The 20,743-nt window shown below is 41.9% G+C and overlaps 1 protein-coding gene across 1 annotated transcript in view; it reads left to right on the top strand.

The window, feature by feature from the left end:
- LOC126162005 (brachyurin-like) overlaps window positions 1–20,150 on the top strand; it is a 67,110-nt gene extending 46,960 nt beyond the window's left edge. The window contains exons 6-7 of the mRNA XM_049918227.1: window positions 10,388–10,524; window positions 19,891–20,150. Of these exons, the coding sequence (XP_049774184.1) occupies window positions 10,388–10,524; window positions 19,891–20,061 (308 nt within the window). The 3' untranslated portion in view covers window positions 20,062–20,150. The remainder of the gene's footprint in view (window positions 1–10,387; window positions 10,525–19,890) is intronic.
- The last annotated feature ends 593 nt before the right edge of the window (window positions 20,151–20,743 follow it).

Below are 20,743 nucleotides of genomic sequence, written 5' to 3'. Positions count from 1 at the left end.
AATCTATACCTGGCACGTTTGATAGGTTTCATACCTGGAGAACATGCTAGTCACTCTACTCGAGCGATGTCGTTATCGCGAAGGAAGTTATTCACAAGATGTGCATGATGCGGGCTCCAATTGTCGTCCATGAAGACGAATGCCTTGCCAGTATGCTGCCGATGTGGTTGCACTATTTGAGGATGGCATTCACGTAACGTATAAACCGTTACAGCACTTTCCATGGCTACCAGCGGCGTACGTCTACCCCACATAAAGCCACCCCAAAACAGCAGCGAAATTCCACCTTGCTGCACTCGCTAGACAGTGTGTCTAAGGCATTCAGCCTGACCGCGTTGTCTCTAAACGAGTCTCCGACGATTGTCTGGCTGAAGGCATTTGCGACAGTCATCGATGAAGAGACGTGATGCCTATCCTGAGCGGTCCATTCGGCATGTTGCTGAGCCCATCTGTACCGCGCTGTATGGTGTCGTGGTTACAAAGATGGACCTCACTATGGACGTCGGGAGTGAAGCTGTGCATCATGCAGCCTATTGCGCAAAGTTTGAGTCTAACATTACGTCCTGTGGCTGCACAAAAAGCATTATTCAACTAGGTGGCGTTGCTGTCAGGGTTTCTCAAAGCCATAATCCGTAGGTAGCGGTCATCCACTGCAGTAGTAGGCCTTGGGTGACCTGAGCGAGGCATGTCATCAACAGTTCCTGCCTCTCTGTATCTCCTCCATGTCCGAACAACATCGCTTTGGTTCGCTCCGAGACGTCTGGACACTTCGCTTATTCTACATCTACATCTACATTTATACTCCGCAAGCCACCCAACGGTGTGTGGCGGAGGGCACTTTACGTGCCACTGTCATTACCTCCATTTCCTGTTCCAGTCGCGTATGGTTCGCGGGAAGAACGACAGTCTGAAAGCCTCCGTGTGCGCTCTAATCTCTCTAATTTTACATTCGTGATCTCCTCGGGAGGTATAAGTAGGGGGAAGCAATATATTCGATACATCATCCAGAAACGCACCCTCTCGAAACCTGGCGAGGAATCTACACCGCGATGCAGAGCGCCTCTCTTGCAGAGTCTGCCACTTGAGTTTGTTAAACATCTCCGTAACGCTATCACGGTTACCAATTAACCCTGTGACGAAACGGGCCGCTCTTCTGTGGATCTTCTCTATCTCCTCCGTCAACCCGATCTGGTACGGATCCCACACTGATGCGCAATACTCAAGTATAGGTCGAACGAGTGTTTTGTAAGCCACCTCCTTTGTTGATGGACTACATTTTCTAAGGACTCTCCCAATGAATCTCAACCTGGTACCCGCCTTACCAACAATTAATTTTATATGATCATTCCACTTCAAATCGTTCCGCACGCATACTCCCAGATATTTTACAGAAGTAACTGCTACCAGTGTTTGTTCTGCTATCATATAATCATACAATAAAGGATCCTTCTTTCTATGTATTCGCAATACATTACATTTGTCTATGTTAAAGGTCAGTTGCCACTCCCTGCACCAAGTGCCTATCCGCTGCAGATCTTCCTGCATTTCACTACAATTCTCTAATGCTGCAACTTCTCTGTATATTACAGCATCATCCGCGAAAAGCCGCATGGAACTTCCGACACTATCTACTAGGTCATTTATATATATTGTGAAAAGCAATGGTCCCATAACACTCCCCTGTGGCACGCCAGAGGTTACTTTAACGTCTGTAGACGTCTCTCCATTGATAACAACATGCTGTGTTCTGTTTGCTAAAAACTCTTCAATCCAGCCACACAGCTGGTCTGATATTCCGTAGGCTCTTACTTTGTTTATCAGGCGACGGTGCGGAACTATATCGAACGCCTTCCGGAAGTCAAGGAAAATAGCATCTACCTGGGAGCCTGTATCTAATATTTTCTGGGTCTCATGAACAAATAAAGCGAGTTGGGTCTCACACGATCGCTGTTTCCGGAATCCATGTTGATTCCTACGTAGTAGATTCTGGGTTTCCAAAAACGACATGATACTCGAGCAAAAAACATGTTCTAAAATTCTACAACTGATCGACGTCAGAGATATAGGTCTATAGTTTTGCGCATCTGCTCGACGACCCTTCTTGAAGACTGCGACTACCTGTGCTCTTTTCCAATCATTTGGAACCTTCCGTTCCTCTAGAGACTTGCGGTACATGGCTGTTAGAAGGGGGGCAAGTTCTTTCGCGTATTCTGTTTAGAATCGAATTGGTATCCCGTCAGGTCCAGTGGACTTTCCTCTGTTGAGTGATTTCAGTTGCTTTTCTATTCCTTGGACACTTATTTCGATGTCAGCCATTTTTTCGTTTGTGCGAGGATTTAGAGAAGGAACTGCAGTGCGGTCTTCCTCTGTGAAACAGCTTTGGAAAAAGGTGTTTAGTATTTCAGCTTTACGCGTGTCATCCTCTGTTTCAATGCCTTAATCATCCCGGAGTGTCTGGATATGCTGTTTCGATCCACTTACTGATTTAACGTAAGACCAGAACTTCCTAGGATTTTCTGTCAAGTCGGTACATAGAGTTTTACTTTCGAATTCACTGAACGCTTCACGCATAGCCCTCCTTACGCTAACTTTGACATTGTTTAGCTTCCGTTTGTCTGAGAGGTTTTGGCTGCGTTTAAACTTGCAGTGAAGCTCTCTTTGCTTTCGCAGTAGTTTCCTAACTTTTTTGTTGTACCACGGTGGGTTTTTCCCGTCCCTCACAGTTTTACTCGGCACGTACCTGTCTAAAACGCATTTTACGATTGCCTTGAACTTTTTCCATAAACACTCAACATTGTCAGTGTCGGAACAGAAATTTTCGTTTTGATCTGTTAGGTAGTCTGAAATCTGCCTTCTATTACTCTTGCTAAACAGATAAACCTTCCTCCCTTTTTTTATATTCCTATTAATTTCCATATTCAGGGATGCTGCAACGGCCTTATGATCACTGATTCCCTGTTCTGCGCTTACAGAGTCGAAAAGTTCGGGTCTGTTTGTTATCAGTAGGTCCAAGATGTTATCTCCACTAGTCGGTTCTCTGTTTAATTGCTCGAGGTTGAGACCCCTTCCTAGCACAAAGTAACTATGCGGACGCGATCGAACCACGCACGGTATAGACCGTCTATGCATGGTTGAACTACAGACAACGCGAGCCGTGTACCTCCTTCCTGGTGGAATGACTGGAACTTACCGGCTGTCGAACCTCCTCTGTCTAATAGGTGCTGCTCATGCATGGTTGTTTACATCTTTGGGCGGGTTTAGAGAAGTCTCTGAACAGTTAAAGGGACTGTGTCTGTGATACAATATCCACAGTTAACGTCTGTCTTCAGGAGATCTAGGAACCGGGTTGATGCAAAACTTATTTTGATGTGTGTATGTCTCAACTCTGTGCTGTATGTAAACTAATGAAAAACAATTGACACTTAACAATCGTTCCTTTTACAAATCCAAATACATTTGTACCAGAAGTTCAAATAATCCACCAGAGAGGTTAATATGAAACAACAGTTTTTCAGAAAGAAAATAAACAATAATCCACTGAAGATAGCACAAAAGTGCTGAAACATTTTTGGGTAAGAAAACTATAAAGCAGTGTCTTGAATAACGCGGAATTCGTCTCGAGTTTTTCTTCCAGCACCCAAATAAGAACTGCAACATCCACAAGATCACTACACAGCCAACGTCTTTCACTTTTCTTAATTCTTCACTGCCACATTAACATTGCCTTCTTGAACTTTGGGCTTTACGGAGGATTTTTGCTGTCTGCTTCAGCACTTCTTCGTATTCTGAGAGCTTATCTCTTGTTTTGTCAATGTACAATGTTTTACAAGCTACTTTTATTCGGGAGACTACCTTATCACTGTTTCCAGTCCACCAAGCATGTTAACATCTGCTTTGTAATGCTGTTATTTCCTTTTCTGTAGGTACGTATTTTTTTCAGGTATCATGCTAGATCCCTGTTTTCCATTGCTGTAGCAGCTTTTCAAAATTAGCTATGCCTGAGACTTTCAGCGTCGTTTCTTATAACTTTATTCTCAGGCAGTGTTTTCTTATTTAATGATAGAAGTCTAACCTTACACGGGTCAGGAAGTGATAAATTGGAAATTTTAAGTTCCTTTGGGACCAAACTAAGGTCATCGGTCCCTAGGCATACACACTACTTAATCTAACTTCGAGTAACTTACCCTAAGGACAACACACACACTCATGCCCGAGGGAGAACTCGAACCTCCAATGGGAGGAGGCGCGCAAACACTGGCAAGGAGCTTTAGACCACCCGGCTACACCGCGCGGCAGAAAGTGATAGGTTAAAAATGCCACATTTCCTCACTTCTACATTCTCTATTTCCTTAACATCGCATTTAGATATTGCGACGTAGTCCAGTTGAAATTCACCTAAATATTTTTGTGGAGAGCGCCAAATTTTCTTTTTTTTTGGGGATGTCTTTTGAAAACAGTAGACACAAGTATAAGACCAAACGCGTCACAACCGTCAGTAAGTTTTCTGACATTTACATTTGTTGTGTTGTGAACAGGATAGTTGCCAGTCGTATTCCGAAACTGTCGTTCCTTCCCAGTTTGCGTGTTGAAACTAAAACTGCGAGTTGAGGTCCCTTGTATTTCACCCTCTAGCTGGTTCCAAAGCAAATCCACGCTTTAAGGGTTTCTTTGGTTTTCTTCGTTTACCAGTGCGTGATCACTGAGCAATCTGTACCTTCTGTTCGCACGTTTGGATGTAGAGTTGAGAGTCTGTCAGAATGGGAGCTGCAGTCTGTTGTTGTTATTGTGGTCTTCCATCCAGAGACTGGTTTGATGCAGCTCCCCATGCTACTCTATTCTTTGAAAGCCTTTTCATCTCCGAATGACTACCGCAAGCTACATCTTTTTGCATCTGGTTACTGTATTCATCTCTTGACGAATGCCTCACAACATGTCCTATCAACCGATTCCTTTTTCTAGTCAAGTTTTCCACAAATTCCTCTTCTTCCCTATCCTGCTCAGTAGCTCCTCTACCCATCTAATCTCAAACATTCTTCTGTAGGACCACATTTCGAAAGTTTCTGTTCTCTTCTTGTCTACACTATTTATTGTCCATGTTTCACAGCCATACATGGCTACACTCCACACAAATACTTCTAGAAACGACTTTCTGACTCTCAAACCTATACTCGATGTTAACAAATTGCTCTTCTTCAGAAACGCCTTCCTTGCCATTGCCAGTCTACATTTTATATCCTCTCTACTTCGACCATCATCAGTTATTTTGCTAACCAAATTGAAAAACTCATTTACTACTTTAAGCCTCATTTCCTAATCTAATTCCCGCAGCATCACCCGACTTAATTCGACTACATTCCATTATCCGCGTTTCCATTATCCTCCTTTCAAGACACTGTCCATTCCGTTCAACTGCTCTTCTAAGTCCCTTGCTGTCTGACAGAATTACAATGCTATCGGCGAACCTCAAAGTTTTTATTTCTTCTCCCTGGATTTTAATCCCTAGTCCGAATTTTCCTCTTGTTTCCTTTACCGCTTGCTCAATATACAGATTGAATAACATCGGGGATAGACTACAAACCTGTCTCACTCCCTTCCCAATCACCGCTTCCGTTTCATGCCCCTCGATTTTTATAACTGCCAACTGGTTTCTGTACAAATTGTAAATAGCCTTTCGCTCCATGTATTTTACCCCTGACACCTTCTGAATTTGAAAGAGAGTATTCCATTCAACACTGTCAAAAGCTTTCTCTAAGTCGGCAGATGCTAAAAACGTAGGTTTACCTTTCCTTAATCTGTTTTCTGAGATAAGTCGTAGGGTCAGTATTGCCTCACGTGTACCAACATTTCTACGGAATCCAAACTGATCTACCCCGAGGTCGGCTTCTACCAGTTTTACATTCGTCTGTAAAGAATTTCTGCTAGTATTTTGCAGTTGTGGCTTACTAAACTGAAAGCTCGGTAATTTTCACATCTGTCAACACCTGCTTTCTTTGGTATTGGAATTATTATATTCTTCTAGAAATCTGAGGGTATTTCACCTGTCTCATACATTTTGTTCATTAGATGGTAGAGTTTTGTTAGGCCTGGCTCTCCCAAGGCTGTCATTAGTTCTCATGGAATGTTGTCTACTCCCGGGGCCTTGTTTCGATTTAGGTCTTTCAGTGTTCTGTCAAACTCTTCACGCAGTATCATATCTCCTATTTCATCTTCATCCACATTCTCTTAAATTTCTATAATATTGTCCTCCAGAACATCGCCGTTGTATAGACCCATTACATACTCCTTCCACCTCTCTGCTTACCCTTGTTTGCTTACAACTGGTCTTCCACCTGAGCTCCTGATATTCATGCAAGTGGTTTTCTCCTAAGGTCTCTTTAATTTTCCTGCAGGCAGTATCTATCTTACCCTAGTGATATGCGCCTCTACATCCTTACATTTGTCATCTAGCCATCCCTGCTTAGCCATTTTGCACTTCCTGTCGATCTCATTTTTTAGACGTTTGTATTCCTTTTTGTCTGCTTCATTTACTGCATTTTTATATTTTTTTCCTTTCATCAATTAAATTCATTATCTTATCTGTTACCCAAGGATTTCTATTAGCCCTCGTCTTTTTACCAACTTGGTCCTCTGCTACCTTCACTATTTCATGTCTCAAAGCTACCCATTCTTCTTCTGCTGTATTTCTTGCCCCCATTCCTGTCAATCGTTCCCTTATGCTCTCCCTGAAGCTCTCTGCAACCTCTGGTTCTTTCAGTTTATCCAGGTCTCATAGCCTTAAATTACCACCGTTTTGCAGTTTCTTCAGTTTTAATCTACAGTTCACAACCAGTAGATTGTGGTCAGAGTCCACATCTGGCCCTGGAAATGTCTTACAATTTTAATCTGGTTCCTGAATCTCTGTCTTACCATTATACAGGGTGAGTCACCTAACGTTACCGCTGGATATATTTCGTAAACCACATCAAATACTGATGAACCGATTCCACAGACCGAACGTGAGGAGAGGGGCTAGTGTAATTGTTTAATACAAACCGTAAAAAAATGCACGGAAGTATGTTTTTTTAACACAAACTTACGTTTTTTTTAAATGGAACCACGTTAGTTTTGTTAGCACATCTGAACATATAAACAAATACGTAATCAGTGCCGTTTGTTGCATTGTAAAATGTTAATTACATCGGGAGATATTGTAACCTAAAGTTGACGCTTGAAACCTCCGACGTTCAGTTGCGTGTTGTAACAAACACGGGCACGGTCGGCGAGCAGCATCTGCAGGGACATGTTTACGATGACGACCGTGTTTACGAGTGTGGCTGTAGTGCACTGTTGTGGTTTGGTCTAGCTGTCGTAGTGTCCGCATGTAGCGCTTGCTGCTGTTGTTATTCTGCTTTCGTCTCCGCACGCAGACCAACTGTAGTACACCGTGTTACCAGACGTCTGTGATAGTGTAGTGTTGTAGGAACTGTGACCATGGTGTATTCGAACTCTGAAAAGGCGGAGATGATACTCATCTATGGCGAGTGTCGACGAAATGCAGCTGAAGCCTGCAGGGTATATGCAGAACGGTACCCGGACAGAGAGCATCCAACGTGCCGCACATTGCAAAACATCTACTGCCAACTGTATGCAACAGGTATGGTCGTAGCACGCAAACGGGTCCGTAACAGGCCCGTCACAGGAGAAGCGGGTGCAGTTCGTGTGTTAGCTGCTGTTGCCATGAACCCACACGTGAGTACACGGGACATTGCGAGAGCCGGTGGACTGAGTCAAAGTAGTGTCATGCGCATACTGCATCGTCACCGCTTTCACCCGTTTCATGTGTCGCTACGTCAGCAATTACATGGTGATGACTTTAATCATCGAGTGAAATTCTGTCAATGGGCATTAACAGAGAATGCGTTGCAGTTCTATCTCTTTACCGATGAAGCGGGTTTCACAAACCACGGGGCAGTGAATCTACGGAACATGCATTACTAGTCCGTGGACAATCCTCGCTGGCTCAGACAGGTAGAGCGACAGCGACCTTGGATTGTAAATGTATGGTGCGGAATCATTGGCGACCACCTCATTGGTCCTCACTTCAATTCCTCACTTCAATGCAGGGGCCCAAACAGCTGCAACATACATCGCGTTTCTACAGAATGATCTGCCAACGTTGCTCAAAAATGTCCCACTGGAAACGCGTCGACGTATGTGGTATCAGCATGATGGTGCACCTGCACATTCCGCAATTAACACTAGGCTGACCCTTGACAGGATGTTCGACGGGCGTTTCATAGGACGTGGAGGACGCATAAATTGGCCAGCCCGTTCTCCTGATCTTACACCTCTGGTCTTCTTTCTGTGGGGTACGTTAAAGGAGAATGTGTACCGTGATGTGCCTACAACCCCAGAGGATATGAAACAACGTATTGTGGCAGCCTGCGGCGACATTACACCAGATGTACTGCGACATTCATTACGCCAGAGATTGCAATTGTGTGCAGCAAATGATGGCCACCACATTGAACATCTATTGGCCTGACATGTCGGGACACACTATATTCCACTCCGTAATTGAAAACGGAAACCACGTGTGTACGTGTACCTCACCCCTCATGGTAATGTACATGTGCGTCTGTGAAAAAGTCCAATAAAAAGGTGTTAGCATGTGGACGTAATGTGCTGTTCCAGTCTCTTCTGTACCTAAGGTCCATCACCGTTCCCTTTGGATCCCTACGTAATTCGGTGCTCTCCGACACACACGATCGAACAGAGGAGGAGTGGTACTCAAGCGTCGACTTTAGGTTACAATATCTCCGGAAGTAATTAAAATTTTACAACGCAACAAACGGCACTGATTACGTATTTTTTATAAGTTCAGATGTCCTAACAAAACTAACGGTGTTCCATTTTAAAAAAAACGTAGGTTTGTGTTAAAAACATACTTCCGTGCATTTTTTATGGTTTGTATTAACCAATTACACTAGCCCCTCTCCTCACCTCCAATCTGTGGAATCGATTCGTCAGTATTTGATGTGGTTTACAAAATATATCCAGCGGTAATGTTAAGTGACTCACCCTGTATAATCTATCTGTCACCTTCTAGCATATGCAGGCTTCTTCCATGTATACAACCTTCTATATGATTCTTGAACCAAGTGTTAGCTATGATTAAGTTACGCTCTGTGCAAAATTCTACCAGGCGGCTTTCTTTTTCATTCCTTAATCCCATTCCATATTCACCTACTACGTTTCCTTCTCTTCCATTTCCTACTACCTAGTTCCAGTCACCCATGACTATTAAACTTTCGTCTTCCTTCACTATCTGAATAAGTTCCTTTATTTCATCATACATTTCATCAATCTCTTCGTCATTTTCGGAACTAGTTGGCGTATAAACTTTTACTACTGTGATAGGCGTGGGCTTCGTATCTATCTTGGGCACAATAGTGCGTTCACCGTGCAGTCAGTAGTAGCTTACCCGCATTCATATTTTCCTATTCATTATTAAACATACTCCTGCATTTCCCCTATTTCATTTTCTGTTTATAACCCTGTATTCACCTGACCAGAAGTCAGGTTCCTCCTGGCACCGATCTTCACTAATTCCCACTATATCTAACTTTAACCTATCCATTTCCCTTTTTTAATTTTCTAACCTACCTGCCCGATTAAGGGATCTGACATTCCACGCTCCGATCCGTAGAACGCCAGTTTCCTTTTCCTGATAACAACGTCCTTCCGAGTAGTCCCCGCCCGGAGATCCGTATAGGTGACTATTTTAACTCCGGAATATTTTACCACACAGTAAAGCTGCATGCCCTCGGGAAAAATTACGGCTGTACTTTCTCCTTGCTGTACTGGTACTGCGAACGGATGAAAGCAAGGCCGTTTTGGTTAGTGTTACAAGGCCAGATCAGTCAATCATCCAGACTGTTGCCCGTGCAACTACTGAAAAGGTTGCTGCCCCTCTTCAGGAACCACACGTTTGTATGGCCTCTCAACGAATAACCCTCCGTTGTGGTTGCACCTACGGTACAGCTATCTGTATCACTGAGGCACGCAAGTCACCCTACCAACGGGAAGGTCAATGGTTCATGGTTTTTTTCACATAGTTCAATAACTGTCAACCTGTACATGCCTCAATAAAAGCACATATTATGTGGCACTTGTTACCCTAATGAAAGTTTACAATGAAGTTATGTATGTGAAGAGAAACATGTAATACAAAATACATAGAATAAGTTTAATGTTCGGCCTACTAGTTCCATTACACATTATCTGTGTAATTCCGTAACGTAACATGATAAAGAACATTCTTGGAAACTGAACATCAGCACATCTAGTGAAGCTGTCACTCAAGGAAGCATTTAGGAGTACACGAGGCCGTGTTGTTTGTTTCCAGACGGTGTGGTCCCAGACACGCTGCAGTACGCGTTACTGAACGTCATGTCCAACACGCAGTGCAGCCAATACTTCGGCGGTCCCATCTACGACTTCACACTCTGCGCCGTCGGTTCCAGCGGACAGAGCATCTGCGGCGTAAGTACCTACCGTCATTTTCACTGCAACAGATACTGATTCCACACGGTAACTGAAGTGAAGGAGTAGTCTGACCACCAAGAGTACCATTTCCAGTCGGGACAGTACGTGGATTCTGGGATAGAAATCAAAAGAACTAGTGAACACCATCACTCAGCGTAATATCGTATTACACTTTGGTACAAAGTGTCCTTGTTGAAATCCATATAAAAGTCTTTAGCAAAGTAGGGAAAAGTTATCACGTTAATATTTGACTACATAGAAATATACGTACTTAAAGTCTTGATGCCAGTTTGATGCACTACTTGCGTAGAGCAAGTTACGACCGCACTGTAACTATCCTCGACTGCTGCTAACCCGAGCTATTCGACAACTGGGTAACAACTATGCCATAACTGGACTACAACTCAGCAGGAACTGGCTAGAGCTACCATGGAGGTATGAGGAGGGGAGATGGCACTATGGCCGTCTGCTGTACGTCTGTTTGAAGGCGGTGGGCGTGGTCGGCCGCCATGTTTGATTGGTCAAAACAGTGACAGGGCTCTTGTTAGAATTGAGTGTTCTTCATATTTAACGGTATGTCTGCGAAATAATTTCAGATGATGTTGAGTGTTACAATGTTTACATGCATAACACAACGTCAGAATAGCTTTTTCAGGCGTTTTCGTTTTGTTTTTAATGCGTTTTTGCCCCAGCAATACATCTGATTTGGTCTCGTTAACTTAAGTATTTCTTTTGGATACGAACTTCGAATGATGAAAAATGATAGTGTACAAAGCTCTTTTCAAACTCAGATCACCTTTTACTGTATTTGTGTCGATGTAAACTGAAAGCAGAACCCGAAAACTATGCTACTTTACATACCGGATGATATTTCTTACTCTTTTACACACTTATACAAAATTTCATTTGTAAATACAAACATCGTTTGTGCTTTGTCAAGAAAAATAAGCATATGATAGTGCTTTTGTGAATGTCAACACAGCAAACTTTTACAAGTACAGACAATGGGATTTTCAGTACCATTGTAGTTTAAACATCTGAACACTATGAAATCACAACTGTTCCTCTGTGTGATTATTAACAGCACAATAGGCCTACATGTCAGATGATAATTAGGAAACCTTCCTTTAGCGTATAAGTCAATACATGTCATTAAGTAGCAGTTTTGATGCTAATCATGAACTGTTAAACAAATCTCAATTACACAAATGTGTGTAAAGGACAACACTGCTATTAAAATCACCAATAGTTAAATTATGATGCCCTGCAAACATGCTTGCTTAAATTTCAACCTGCAAGTCAAACTAAACACTTGCTGATGATAGGTACTTATGTGCAATAGTCTGAAATTTCACTGCAATGTATAACACATAATGGAAAAGAGTGAGGCACCTTGACTGTTTTAACCTACCTCTTTTTTTATTTGCTTCAATGTTGGATCAAGCAAAATATCTTAAACCAGTGCTACACTTGGAACCATTTTTTGCACATAGCATTTAAACTAGCATTACATTTACACAATAATGTTTATCACTTACTGTTTACAATTACTGTAACATACCGCAGACTTCCATGGCATACTATGATGTTTTGTACATTTCATCTCACTAAAACACATTTTAAAGTACAAATTATCAAGCTGTGTTCTTGCATTATCAAATCATCAGTGTTTCAATCTCATTATAGCTTATCCACTAACATTCCATATAATCATATGTGAAGTGTGGGACTAACAAAATTTTTGGGAAAGTTATAAACAATGTAGTTTTGAGAAACATTTTAATCTCTTGCGATATAGTACAATATTAATACTGACATTTGGGTTACAACAAAGTACTTACATATGGTCAATGTCCTCAGGTTACACAATATGTTTTGTGCCAATAACAAGCCAACAAGACAATTATATCTGGACAGTGTTATAACAAATGTAAAAATAAGTAAGTATGGAATGGGCTTTTTAAAATTATATATCTATCAGAACATGAAGTAGAATGGCTAGAATGGGTGATAAAAAAATCCCACAGAACAATGTGAAAAAAAAACACTTTCAGATCACAGCTGTGTATCATAGGAGTGGTCCAATTTCCTGGATCAATTTACAAATGAGCCCTTGAAAGCCTTAGTGGTGTAAGTCAAGAAACACAATTTTTCCTTCTGAAACCACTAAACTCTCATAACAATGAACTCCGTTACTAAATGCAGTACTCTTTAAACTACATGTAGCTACAAATTAAGGTAATCATTTCATCATAAAAAAGACACGAATAAAAATTGGCCAGCCCTTTACAAAATTCACAATGGCTATATATACCCTGGAGAAGAAACTGTCTAATGCACTGCCACCAGAAGCACACACTACCTCATTAAAATACTTCTGAAATGTTCTCCAAAAGGGGGTAAAGCTTTCATATGTACCCTCAAACACAGATTTAAAAGGGAAAATTAAATAACAGGGGAAAGATGTGTGGAAAGCAAAGTTCACAAATTCATTGACCTTTAAAAAGAACTAATTTGGTGTATGCTGTTCTCAATTGTTTTTCATGGAGTGAATGTGTTACACATTTTGCAGCATGTTTCTGACGTGTCAGCAGGTACCTTTTCGCAATAGCTTTGATCAGCAGTACCAAGTGATTATCTAATGGGTGCTGATCCTTCATGTGCTCTCCCAATTCCTCAAACACAGGCTTGAACAGAAAAGTGCCAAGTACCCCTGACACACATTTAGTATTAAGATCTTTCACAGGAACCCTCCTATTTCCAGCACTGTATTTTCTAAATACTTTTTCAGAACACATACAAATGTCCGCAACATCGTCACATGGTGAAATCAAACCACCTCTACTCTTTCTGTGTATAAGAGAATAGACAGTATGACTCCCTTCCCCTCGCAACACTGAGAAGCATATTTCACACTGTAAAGTTCTCTCTAAGTGACGAACCACAAATCCTGATATATAAACAACAATATGGGTTGCCAGTTCAGAGAGAATCATTTCAGCTTCAACGTAATCATGATTACGACTCACCAAACCGGTTTCCATATCTAATAATTGCCTACGTTCAGTGGTGAAACTGATTTGTTGTTCTATAGTCTGACCACTGTATGTCAAAATAGGGATCTCTTCCAGGGCTATACAATTGCCTCTGTCTGATTCACGAATTTCATTGTGAATCAGGAGTCTCTAATAGGCAGATATGAACTGTGGAGCTGTTGGATTGTTATTCCACCCACCACGACTACTCTTTGCACTAAAAAAACCTCTCCAAATGATCTTGGGAGCACTTATAAATGGGGAGGAACTTCAACAAAGGTGCAGAGGATTGTGGTCCAAGCTTTGTATTGAGGTGCAAGACACTAGAAATACACGCTAGGAAGCCAATGAAACCTGTTTTCCTGTTACTGTCCACAACTCTTTGTCCCTAGCACACAGTAAGTGTTTTGATGTATGTCTGAGCCTCCGTTAAAAATTCTTTAACAACCTTGAAATTATGAACGTTCAAAGGCTGCTTCCACTTATTCTGTAGAAGGCTTCTGGAATTTAATATATCAAACAGGCACTTGAATATCCTTATAAATTTTATTGTAGCAGAAGCATCTTCAAAGCCTGGTATCTTCATATCGCAGCAGTACTGCATTGCGTCTGCCACGGAAGTGCTGAGCAGCTGGACTGCTAACCTAACTTTGATTTTGTTATTCACAAAATTGATGTGGCTACTCGTAATGCTGTTGCCTAAGTGGAGACCTTCTTTCACTTGTAACTCATGCAGTAGTTCAAATAGGTACCATGAAATTACATTACCTTGCCCATCCCAAAAATGTTTTCTCTCCCCTAATGCATTTCTTACAAGTTTTAGCATATGGGGTGGATCTAACAGAAATGCAACTTCAAAATTGTTACCCTGAACAAAAAAGGTGGTCTTTAATCCGTCAACGTCAGTATTGCACCCCAAGCATTTGGCCATAGACATATTGGAGGCACAACCGTCACACGAGAGAGACACTACTTGAATGCCACTGTACTGGCAAAACTAATGCATTGTTTAACCAAATGAGCTTTCTGCTCCCCAGTCAATCCACATGTCAAAAAATACCCTACTGGTAACTTCCATGACCCATTCTTTGCGACTAACATTAATACAAAGGCCTCTTTAGCTACAGGTAAACTATCCATAGCAACAGAGGACCCCATATCTATGTACCCATAATACTATGTTCCATCAAATTCTATGTGTTGCCTGATTGCAATTTCATCCATTAACAAACTGCATAGAATTTTATTAGTCTGGTCCTGATGAGAAGCTTTTGCTTCAATAATGGCAAATGCCTCCGTGGTAAAGCCAGAAGCACCATCCACACCCTGGTACCACCTTGCTAATGTTCTTGGATGTGGCAGACACGTGTCGTAGCAGCGTCTAACGTATTTATATGCTTGTGGGGAATAAAAGTTTAATGTAAGAGCAAACCAACGTAGCTCAGGGCTGTAAGTTTTAGGTACACTCTTACAGTTTGTCTTTGCTGCCTGTCGTTGCAACAGCTGCTTGTGCATTCCAGGTATGCTTGCATAAACACTTAGACTGTCTTCATCCACAAAATGTTTTTTTCTCAGTTCTTCCATCACTGTACTCAAACATGCCACTTTTTTTATTAAACGGCGCTTGGATTGCTGAAGAACTTTGACTTTCTTCCTATAATTTTCATTTTTCGTCAGCAGCACAGACACATCCCTCTTAAGGTTCCTCACTATTGGTGTTTCTTCAGGATTTACATCCAATGGTGTGGTGCGATTAGCAGGACGAGAAGCTTCAGCCTGAAAGCCACTGGTAGTGGCTTCATCTTGAGTTCTGCATGTAGAAGTTAAATTAACTGTACATTTTGATGTCTGCTGCCTTTGTGTTGGTGGTCCTCTCTTCTTCTGTTCCTACAGAAAACAAAGATTGAAAACAAAAACTGTTCAATTACATCTGACAGCCTACTTATAATTATTTACATTCCATAATGCATTTACAATATTTGTAGATTCTGATTGGACTTGTTACCATTTATTTGCACTACAATGACAGTACAGAAACACCTGTGGATGTGAGGGGGTAAGAAACCTGTCTTTATGAAAAGCTGCATTTGGGGGGGGGGGGGGGGGTCGATGTACTCACAGTGCAGTAAGAAAGTGCCAATTAGGTGGTTGTGGATCCACTGTATGTTTTGAAATTGTAGCAATATACACTTGAACATATGATATATTAGACAAACTATCTTACACAATTAAACACTTTTTTCCAATATGATAATTTGTCACTGCCCATAGCAAGAGTAAATGCAATGCTGTTACTGGGGCATTTAAGTAGTGTTCTTTCACTACAGACACCAGTGCTTACAGGTGTATCAAAGAATACTGATTCAACTTGTTGAATTTTCCAAAATGGATGATTAAGTAATTAACGACCGAAATAAGTAAAATTAAATAGGACAAAGAGGAAGGGCAGATTATGGCAGTTATAACTTGACTTAATGCCTGAAGTCTTATTACACAGAAATAAAATTACACAAAACACACAAACTCTCATGAAAAAATAGAAATTTACGCCCTAAAATGTGATAAAACTATGAAAATATTGTTACATGGATTAACTCCACTGTAATCCGCACATGTTATTGGTTATAGGCAAAAACACAACTGAAATTAGAGGCCTAATTAAAACATTCATACTTTCTGGCATTGTACGTTTATTTCCTAGTTTTACAGGAATTCAGAATCAATATGCTGATTTCACGTAGACTACCTTTTGTAAGTGAGGTGGAAAGGCAGGAAAAATTGATGGTACAGCATTTCCCCTGATCCGAACACTCGAAACTGAAGTCTGGTCAATATCTTCTTCTCGAAAATGCTGGGAACATATTTTGCTCCATTTGTTAGGTATCCAGTCTTTCCTTCTTACCATATGAACCCACAGAGCTCTACGAGCTTCATTGATCGGAAATCTGAAATAAAATAAGAAGGAAACAGTTTCACGAAACGTAAACAAGGCCGCACATCTTACGAATATAAAAGACAAATATTTTACGAACGGGGCCACTTACGCATGGAACGTGATTCCTTTTAACTTGGTATCACTATTCCAACGGTTAGTACACCCGTAAACAACACAAACCGGCATTATAAAATGAAAAAAACTTCCGCAGCTCTACACAGTAGCACAATCGGAAACGAGTCCTCTGACCAAACTACAATGGCGGAGCTCGGTTCCTGTCGGCTTCAAGTTTGTGACGTCATAGCATCTCCCCTCCTTATACCTCCATGAGAGCTACGGTCGGGCAGTCTCTTACCAAGGTGATCTTTGGCGCCTAAGCTCAGGGTGCGTGGCACTCGTGCGTCCGGTGACTGGGCGGCGAAGGTTGCGTCGCTGTCGCAGTCGGGCAACAGCGCGATCTCTGGTGCCAGTCCTTGAACACAGCGTGATTGCCCCTTGTGTAGTGTCAGCTGGCTGTGATACCATAGTAACAAGGCTCATTGACGGTTGCCACTTCTTGTACAAACCTGTCATTTGCTGATCTTCAGCCTTTCGATAACATTCTTGCTGTCTTCCACTTATTTTTACGGGTACCCTGTAGTAATTTTAATTTCCTTAGTACGCCACTATAGTTAGAAAAAATGTGAGAAAATTGTTAGATGTCGGGATCGCAGAGTATCCAAAATGAAGGTTGATGCTTTTCTATTGTCATCAGTCGCCGCTATACTGTAACTGGTTTTAATTGTCGATTTGGAAACACACGAGACAGCCGCATTAGGAAAAGCTCAACTGCGTCTCGCCAGTTGACACTTATCCATCATCGTGGACTCTTAGTACTTCTCAGTTTGTTCTCCTACATCATCGTCGTCGTCGTCATCGTCATCATCAAAGCTCAATACCAGTTTATCGAGTGCTGTTAATGAGCCACTTCTGCTTCCTTCTGTCCCTATAAGATCTGTAGCGGAGAATATCATCCTCTGCCCTTCCTCTGACACCTGCCATGCTTGATCATGGTCAACCAATGAGTTCTGCTTCTTCCTACAGGATGTTCCCCTTCCACTTGTCTGCCCGAATTTATTCAAGCTATTCGTGCAGGCTCCACTCTCATTACATCCTGTACAACCGTAGTCTCGATGTGCTGAAACGGTCTAAAAGGGATATCTTGACCTTGGCTTTCTTCTTCTCATTTCTTGTCCATCTTGGTCTTCAGGTTGGTGGATTTCAGAAGTTTCATTTGTGATGCCAGGAACCTCGATGCCTCTCTTTGTGAGGGCGCATGCTTCAATGTCAAAATATTTATTGTTGGTAAAACTCATCACCGTTTTGAACTTTGTTCGTTGTCTTCCATCCATCGAATTATCCCTGGAGATTATGCTATAGAGGTGCGAAAAACAGTCCACAAACTGTAGAACTGTAGCTGATGATGTCCTCGTCTCACAATTGCGTGATGCTCGTCTATATTGAATGCCGTCGCCTCTGCCTTGGTCTCGCTGATATGAAGGTATTCTAGGAGCTGATTTCCACACGTTGAATCTGTTCTGAACTCCTTCCTCTGATTTGCCTCAGATCATGATATCATCTGCAAATCCAATTGCATTAATTTCAATAAAACTTTTCTGGTTGTTCTTTATTCCATCGCACATCAAAGTGATGAACAGTAGTGTAGACAGTGCACTGCGTATCTGTACTATATTCAAGGTCTGAAATCATGAAGATCGTTCCTATCCACCGAATGATTCACAATACCGAATTACTAACGATCCTCGCAATACTTCACAACATTCATCGTTCATGAAAAGCTGATGCTACACCCTCGGTGTCCAAAGATATTAACATCATTTCCCAATCTGATACACTTTTGTTCGCACGATGCCGAGCTAATATTACTCACGGTAGGAGTTTGCCCTGCCTTATGGGCTACACTGTGTGTGAAGCTAAACGTACTGCAGATCTTCCATAATGTGAACAAACCGCGAAATTAAGTTCATCAAGGGTTGACGATAGGGAAGGTTCTCTACAGGGTATTTCTGTGATGAGGATGCATACTGTTAGCCGTGGTACAGAAAGAGAAATGTATTAATTTCACGTATTGGACTTTGGTACGGAAACAAGTAACGAAAAAGGCGTAAGTATAAATGGCAAATTTCATTTTGCCAATCATGGTCTGCAGACGATAATAAAAATTTGGGCTCTCCCAGATTCTGTGCACACGTCATTTTGTTGCACAAAGAAGCGAATCTTCTTAAATATCCTCTTCTGCGTTTTGTCAGTAGAGAAGCAATGACAGACGAATGATCTTGAAGTAATTAGTGTGTCACTGTGGTGCCAACTGCTGCTCAGTTTGCTGCTGTATGTGCAGTACGAGGCGCCAGAGCCATACGCCGAAGACGATGGTCTTCCTTCCCGGTAGTGCCACGTGGCCGTCCGAGGTCCGCTCTCCTCGCGACTGTACATTCTCGTGATCACCGCTGGCAGTAATCATTCACAGTGGCTACATTCTTACCAAGTCTTTCTACAGCATCGCAGAAGCAACATTCAGCTTATCGCAGCCCTATTATACGACCCTGTTCAATTTGGCGTCTTTATCGTCTTAAAGGCATCCCTGACTGCAATCAACTCACATTCAATTTCAAAGGTAACTAAGTCTCACGACCTTTACAGCGTGTAATTAAATCAAACCTGAATTTCATGCTCAGTGACGCTACTAGCGGCGCTCTTATGCGAATAGCTCGAAATTTGAGTAGACATCGTTTTTCAGATGTAGAAACACGACTACCAGTTTTCGTGTATGTCGCAGGACACGTTCGTGTCGCAGTATTTTTTCGTCAGTGTATTTTATAGCATATTGTACTTCATAGACTAAAAGAACAGTTAGCAAACGATGAATGTCACAGCATGACAATACACCTTATAATAAAGGTGCAGCTTTGAGGCAATGGACTCTGGACAATAACATTCCTGAATTGGATTAGGCTGCACAGAGTCCCGACCTGAACACAATGGAACACTTTTTGGATGACTTCCATCGCTTCAAACTGCAGCGTCCTACAGCACAACGTCCTCTAATTTTGGGCTAGCATTCCTCCACATACGTTCAGACACCTGAATGAAAGTGTCCCAGCACAGTAAAGGCACATGGCGGACATGCACGGGTACGTTTGGACAGATAGCGAATATCCGCCACAATGGCAGTTGCATTCCAGGGAAACGATTTCAAGAACTTATGGAGGTGCTATTTTAGAATTATGTGTTTACCTTCAGCGCTACATCTTGAGTGAGTGACACTGTACTGTGTTGGGGAATACCTGATTGGGGCTCCCACCAGCCAGAGATTATACTGTGGTCACGTTTCAGGGCGACAGCGGCGGCGCGCTGGTGATCGGCTCACCGGGAAGCTACACGCAGATCGGGGTCGTCAGCTGGGCTTCGGGCAATGGCTGTGCGAGCGGAGACCCGTCCGGCTTCACCAGGGTCACGTACGTCCTCGACTGGATCGCAAGTACAGCCGGCATCACCATTCCGTAAAGGCAGCACATTCATCACCGGCTATTTCCAGATTCCTCGAGAGAAGAAACTGTGAACAATACAGAGCCCCAAATAAATAATTCAGTATATGAAGTGTCTTATTTATTAATTTATTGCTCGTTAATTAGCCAGAGTATGAATGCGTCAATTACACACACAGTTCATCTGGAAACTTCTTTATGAGTTCCATAATTCCAGTTCCATGTACGAAACATATAGACAACGGCACTTAAGAAGGCAGCCATGTTGTTTTGAAGCCGCAAATTATGCCAAAAAAAGTCCTTACGCTATTCGTCATTACTAATCACACACAGCTAATCTTGGAAACAGGCAGAAGCAACTCGATTGTAATACTTCCCTGCTAGTTTCGTAAATGATGTACGTACTGTGTAATTGTTTTGTTGGTTGCTGTTGTATATGTAAACTATTTCCCTCTTCCTTAACTTTCATGTGTGTCTTTGTTTTAAGGTAAACCTGAACAATTTTTATGTAAACGCTTTTTGATAAAAGGAGTCGTCAAATCCGTCTGAAACTGTATAACTGTATTGCAAATAACTTTTACCAAAATTGATTAGAAAACTTAAGCCTGTGTGCTAAATAAGTTATGCTATGAAGTTCTATACAGTGCAGTGTAGAGTGCTTCAGTGTCTGACGTCACAGTGCTTGTCTTACAGTCAACACA

Source organism: Schistocerca cancellata, chromosome 2 (assembly GCF_023864275.1).
Source record: "Schistocerca cancellata isolate TAMUIC-IGC-003103 chromosome 2, iqSchCanc2.1, whole genome shotgun sequence".
NCBI lineage: Eukaryota > Metazoa > Arthropoda > Insecta > Orthoptera > Acrididae > Schistocerca > Schistocerca cancellata.
This window is presented reverse-complemented; position numbering and strand designations above follow the sequence as displayed.